General features: G+C 36.2%; 1 protein-coding gene across 1 annotated transcript in view; it reads left to right on the top strand.

The window, feature by feature from the left end:
• Positions 1-6806, top strand: part of ush2a.L (Usher syndrome 2A (autosomal recessive, mild) L homeolog) — a 442265-nt gene that overhangs the window by 258730 nt on the left and 176729 nt on the right. The window contains exon 41 of the mRNA XM_041562401.1: positions 1204-1832. Within this exon, the coding sequence (XP_041418335.1) occupies positions 1204-1832 (629 nt within the window). The remainder of the gene's footprint in view (positions 1-1203; positions 1833-6806) is intronic.

Genomic DNA, 6806 nt, shown 5'->3' with positions numbered 1-6806 from the left:
AATCCGTTTCAGTCCCCATTAGGACCTTTTACAAAGATGATACAATCACATTTCAACAAACGTTAAATACCATTGTCCATTTAAATTGACCAATCAGTGCAGAATACCCGAATTAATCAATTAAGTGATATATATATATATATATATATATATATATATATATATAATATACACAAAAGCAATGTAAATATTGTAAATTATACCCTTATAAACGGTGAGTACTGATGTCATCAGTTATAAACGGTGAGTAGTGATTTCATTTTTGTCACATGACTGAAACGTCTGTATTATAATACAGTTGCAAAAAATGAGGATTTTAGAAGTTACCTACGGCATCATTTTTTTTATATGGTCATGAAACTCCTCTGTAACTTATAATATCCTTATAATTTACAAGAGGGGGTACTTTATTCACTATATATTTATATAATACACAAAAGCCATGAATATCCTGTAAATTGTATCCTTATAAACGGTGAGTTCTGATGTCATCAGTTATAAACGGTAAGTTCTGATGTCATTTTTGTCACATGACTCACTGAAATTTGTGTATTATAATAAATAAATATCCCCTCTTGTAAAATATAAGCATATTAGAAGTTACCTCGGAGTTCCATGACCTGTATAAAAACACTCGGCCTTCGGCCTCGTGTTTTTATATGGTCATGGAACGCCTCGGTAACTTATAATATCCTTATATTTTACAAGAGGGGGTACTTTATTCACTATATAGTGGTCATAAGAAGAAGCCTCACTCACAGGTCTTGGCTTGAATAAAGTAAAATGAATGCTCTCAAAGACTTTATTTTGTTAAAGGCTGAGGAGTCAGCTGAAATGTTAGTCACACCTTTGAGGATGTTTACAATAAAAAGTCACTTTATTCAAGCTATGAGTGCAGTTTCTTCCAATGATCATTAATACTAACACTGAGGTTGGCACCCAGGCAGAACACACTACATTTTCGCAAGTGCCGGTAACCTGCCTACTACTATATTTAGTACCCTGTTGTATATATATGATTAATTTGATATGTGAAAAAGATAAAAAATTTAATTTTAGTAAATAGGCTCCATATACTCAAATGAAATATCAGTTGAGGTGTGTGAGCTGTTCAGTAAATAAATATCAGGGTAACTTATGGGGTGGGAATAAACAGTTTATGCTCCTATTACAATTTTTTTCCATGTTATGTCTTGTTAACAGAGCCCGGAACAATTGAACCTCCTGTTCTAACTATTGTACAATCAAGATCAATAAAAATTACTTGGCAACCCCCGCACAAGCCCAATGGCATTTTGACTCATTACAATATTTACCAAAATGGCAGGAAGCAAGTATCGGTTCCTGGAAACAGTTTGAGTTACACGATGCTTCAGTTGGATCCCTTCACAAAGTACCAATTCCAGATAGAAGGATGCACATCTGAAGGATGTTCACTGTCCTTGGAGTCCTTTGGGGTACAGACCCACCCTGATGCACCAAGCGACATTCCTCCACCTGTTCTCCATTCTGACACATCGACATCCGTGGCTATTCAATGGCAACTACCTCTTAACCCTAATGGAGTAATAGAGAATTTCAAAATTGAAAGACGACTCAAGGGAGGAGAGAAAATACACACCTTAGTAATATTACCTGGAAACCATCCAATGAAGTATGACGATCAAACAAGCGACATGAGCCCTTGGACCTTATATGAATACAGGATAAGTGCAGCTACCGTCAATGGAGGAGCAAATTCCAGCACTTGGTCAGAAGTAAGAACAAGACCATCAAGACCTGCTGGTATGCAAGCACCCAATGTTACTGTTCTAGGACCATATACAGCAAAGGTAACCAGCTGTTTCATACTTACCTTGTTATTTTGCTTTCATTAGTTATAAGGATATCAAGAGGCAAATTTACCAAAGGTCGAATTTTGAGGTGATGGGAGTTTTTTTTTTTTAACTCCCATCACCTCTAAATTTAAATAAAAAAGACCAACTGAAATTTATTTTAAAAAATTTAATTTTTTTAACTTTAGGGGAATAGGCTGTTTTTGATCCTTAAATTCGAATTCGGATCATATTAGATCAAATTAGAATAAAAGTATTTTCCAACAAAAACTTTGATTTTTCAAAGTCCACCAAATGTGTTCTAGGAGGTCCCCCATAGGCTAAAACAGCAATTCGGCAGTTTTTAGATGGAATAGTCCAAGAATAGTCAAAGTCGAGTTTTTAAAGACACAGTACATAATTTATAAAAAAAAAATTAATAATAAATAAATTTTGATATTCGAATTTTCCAACTTTTTTCAAATTTGATTCGAATTTGGACTATTCCCTAGTCGAAGTACACTAAAATTACCTTGAAATTCTAATTTAAAAATTAGAATTTTCACATCGACCATTGATAAATCTGTCCCCAAGTGTTGATATCTGAGAATCATTGCTCAGATATTTCAGATTTTGAGCCATCCATAATGATTTGGAGATTTTTGAAACCAAATGTATCTATTTTGGCTAGGAAAGTTATTTATTTTCAATCAATAATGACTACTGATATAATCATCTGGGGACAAAAAATCTTAACTACTTGGCCCATATCAAATCAGATTTGATATCTTACTACACTACACTAGTGCTATCTAACTAAGCTATTCTGGGGTTCTCAACTGGCATATCCCAGAAGGCTTAAATAGTGATAAATACTGATATTGTCAATCAGACAATAAATCTGTTGATGATTCTGCCCATAAGTTTAGCATATGTCACCACTACAAATGGCAAAGTCATTATTTGAAGATAATGTGCCTTTAAATCCCTGTATTGTACACAAAAATCAGCAAAAAAAGCGGTTCACGGATCTGTAATAAAGGCTTTGTTTGCCTTTGCGTTAACATTTAGGGGCCTATTTAGTAAAGCTCAAATTTTTTGAAAAAAAAAATCAAATTTTTAGATATTCAGTATACCCCAAAGCTGCTACAAAATCTGAATTTCGAAAATACTGGACCTAAAACCTGTCGAGGTCATGTAGAAGTTAATGGCAGATGTCCCTGAAAAGATGTTTCCTGACATAGTGATCTGCACTGGATAAACCAATAAAGTTGGGGTTTACAACCGATAATCTGATAAAGTCATGTTTTCCCAGCAACAATTTGATCAAATTGAGTTTTCAGAGCCTTAATCATACAATTCGAATTGTTGCTCTATTTTGTCGCAGTGGGGTTCTCTGGCGTTAAATTTTGTATGATCATGGATGGGAGTTAGGTCAACTTTGTTTTAATAAAACAATAATAATAATACATTTGAGTTTTAGTAAATAAGTATGATGTAGAGAGTAATATTTAAATTGCTCCCCAGTGATGCCCATGTGAAAGCTGTAAAGAGTCAGAAGAAAGCAAATAATTAAAAAACTATAAAAATTAAATAATGAAGACCAATTGAAAAGTTTCTTAGAACTGACCATTCTATAACATACTTAAAGTTAACTTAAAGCTGAACCACCCTTTTAAGTGAGATACCTTACATGGACCTTGATCAGTATTGCTATAACTTCTAGCATAAGACTGCCTTTCTTGTGGAAAATTGATAAACTTGAGCAAAAAAAAAACCCCTAATTCATCCATGAAGAGATATGTTTTTTACTACCCAATATTTACAGCCCGTCATAAATTGTTATCACAAACAATAAATACAGTGAAGAAATGCAATTTATTATTATTATTTCCAATTTTTCGGTTCATATTTTGGCACACTTTGTATCAATCATGGCAAAAAATATAACCATAACAATTTTTTGTACATGATTTAAGTGATTCTCACTAAAACCTGAACTCAAAATGTAACAAATCATTTTGTGTTTTTTTTTTCCTCTGTTTGACCTCATGTCTTTTTTTATTTTATATTTTAAGGTTAATAATTATTGGCATCATTAGCAGATTACATTGTGATATTAGAGCCACTAAAAAATATTGTAGAAAATTACATTTTTTCAGATAAATTTTAAAATGAAAAAAAAAAAAAAGGAAATTCAACAGATAAAATAAAAGAGAAGCTGACTTTTAGGATTAGCTGAGAAGTTTTTAATTATTTCATAATATCTTTTGAAAATGTGCTCTGGAGGGGAGGATAAGTGCCATTGTTTTGGCTAGCATACAAGCCTCATTCAGGGGAAATTAGTATAACCAAACAAGAGGGATTTTGTAGCTTTGGAGCCTCTTTTGTGTAAACACTCCCATGCTTCCATGAATTCAGTCTTGTACCTGTGCCAAAAGTATTGGTACACTGGCTTGATCATTAGAGCACAAAGCTGAGAGCACACACGAGTATAAGAGATTCATCACACCCACAAAATGCTTCTCAAGTTTAGAATTTGCAGGGAAACAGTTTAAACATTTGCTACAGAGACTGAGGAAATTAAAAGAAAGATTTTCGTTTGGTGACTAGCAACAGAAAAATAAAAATGATTTTTTTTTAAATATGTCTGTTCTATTGTACCACATTATTAAAAAAATAAAAAAAAATGTTAGCGATAAAAACAAACAACACCAATATTTACTTTTGTGCTTCCTCTTTATTAGTACATTACCAAGGCACTGAGCCTTTAGTAACATGAGCAAAAGTGCAAAAAGTTGGTGCAATTTGCCTTTTTTTTTTAAATTTGGCACTGGGGTGCAGAGCATGGGCATTGACAAGCCTCATCTGTGGGCAAAAAAGGTACAATGCTTAAAGATATTCTTGTAGTTAACACCTGTAAAGGACAGGATTAAAGCCTAGAGGGCTCATTCACATGCCCCAAGCGTTGTCCACAATCAACCATTTTTTGCACTTTGCCAACTGTGTAGGGTATTGTACAAATACAAAGCATGCACAGACAAGCACGATACAAAGCAACAGGGGGTGCAGGCTGTCTTGGGACCTGTCCTTACCACCTGCTCTAAAGCAGGAGGTAAAGATTGGGCTGGGTGCACCTCCTAGCACTACTCTTTGCATGGAGAACTGGATTTTTGATCTGGAGCTCCATGCAAAAAGCAGCTAGCTGACAGCACAAGTTCTTAGGAAATGAGCACTAAGGGGTGCACTCTTGGGTGTCAATGGAATGAATAGTTACAGCATTGGACTGGGGAGGCAGGGGCCCAACAGAGATGCTACCTCAGCAGCCCCCATCCCATTGTCTCCAGACACAATACCTCAAGTCCCCCTTCCCTTGGCATGTACCTTTTAGTTGCCGCAGAAATCAGATGGGGTTTGGAAGGAGTAGTAGCAGTTTCCGCTGGGGGGTGGGTCTGTGTTGGTGGGGACCACCAATTTTATTTCTGGGTGTTTGGCCAGTCCAGTTTGACACTGACTAGTTACAAATGCTGAAGGCTTAATGTTTGGTGTTTTTGTGTGCACTCACACTAGACCCACTCACACTAGACCCACTGTCATTGAAATAAAATTGACTAAAATTATCGCTAAATGTTTACATACCGTACATACCTAGGGGAAGAGGGACTGGACTCACTGGTGTCCCACCGGCTCAGTCAACCCTTGATTCTTAAGTCTCATTGTTTGACCTTCGTGTTCCCCGGCAAACTAGAGAGCTCTTAAAAGAATGAAGTAAGGGCTACAGTTTGAGATGAAGCCATCTTGGGCATTGCTTGAAGGCTGTGGCCCTTATCTGTAGAAAAAAGTGTCCAAACTGGGACACATAAGCTGCTGCAGGTTTGGTTTTTCAGATGTGTACAGTAAAAAATCCAATTGCACATGTCCCCCCCCCCCAAAGGTGCCTTTGAGAGACTGAGGCCCTTCAGGAAATGCCCTCACTGCCTTACCCCAATTGAATTCCAAATGTCAATACCCTTTCTGTCCTACCCAAAATCCAGGCTTGGGAATGGGAATTAAGCTCAACATGATGCAAAGAAAACAGATGCAAAGAAACTAACCCACCCTAACACCCAATTCTGAAAGTATCCAAAAAGGAATAGGTTGAATGGCTTGAAGTGTTCAGCAAGTTTACATTTTTTAGACTAATTGTGTATAAATGCATAGCAAAGAGCAAAGTCAGTGCATATAATATTGATTTTTCTCAGTGGAACAAGGCTACTGTGAACGGACAAAGATGGGTTAATAATGTTGCCAAAGGTGTCAGGTGTATATACTTCTTTCAGAACACAATACATCGTGGTCAGGCAAGGTAACTGTATACAGGCTTATATCATTCTTACATTAATAACACAGACACATACAGAGTTATGCAAAAAAGGACAGGAGCAATAACGCATTGCAACTAATCAGCAAATAGCATTTACTGGTCACCTATTTAAAAACATACATCTTATTGGTTGCTATGGGTTACTGCTCCTGGAAAAATGTGGTGCCTTTTAATACATATGAGGGCTAGTATGTCAATTACTACTTATAGTTTAATAAACAATAAAAAAAGATATGGGATATATTCTTTCGGAAAGATCAGAAATAAAACAATGCCATCGTATCCTATAGTGTCCCATTCTATTCAAATTCCTTATGAAACGAAATGATAATAGAAATGTGTCCACATGGTGAGAAAATATATGGCACAGTTGCACTGTACATTTGATTGGGTGGTGTTTCCTGGTTTTAGTTTTGATCCAATGATGGGGCAAATTCACTAAAAGGAAATGATGGGCGAATTAGCGAAATGGTGAGGCGTCTCGTTTTTTACGTCAGCATCCGTCTTTGACGCTTGTGTCCATTTCTTTGGATGCAGGCGTCCTTTCTTTTGGATGCCGACCCCCATTCACCAGCGAAAATGTGCCGGCGTCCAAAAAACAGACGCCGGCGAATTTTTGCCAGCAAATT

Source organism: Xenopus laevis, chromosome 5L (assembly GCF_017654675.1).
Source record: "Xenopus laevis strain J_2021 chromosome 5L, Xenopus_laevis_v10.1, whole genome shotgun sequence".
Lineage (NCBI taxonomy): Eukaryota > Metazoa > Chordata > Amphibia > Anura > Pipidae > Xenopus > Xenopus laevis.
This window is presented reverse-complemented; position numbering and strand designations above follow the sequence as displayed.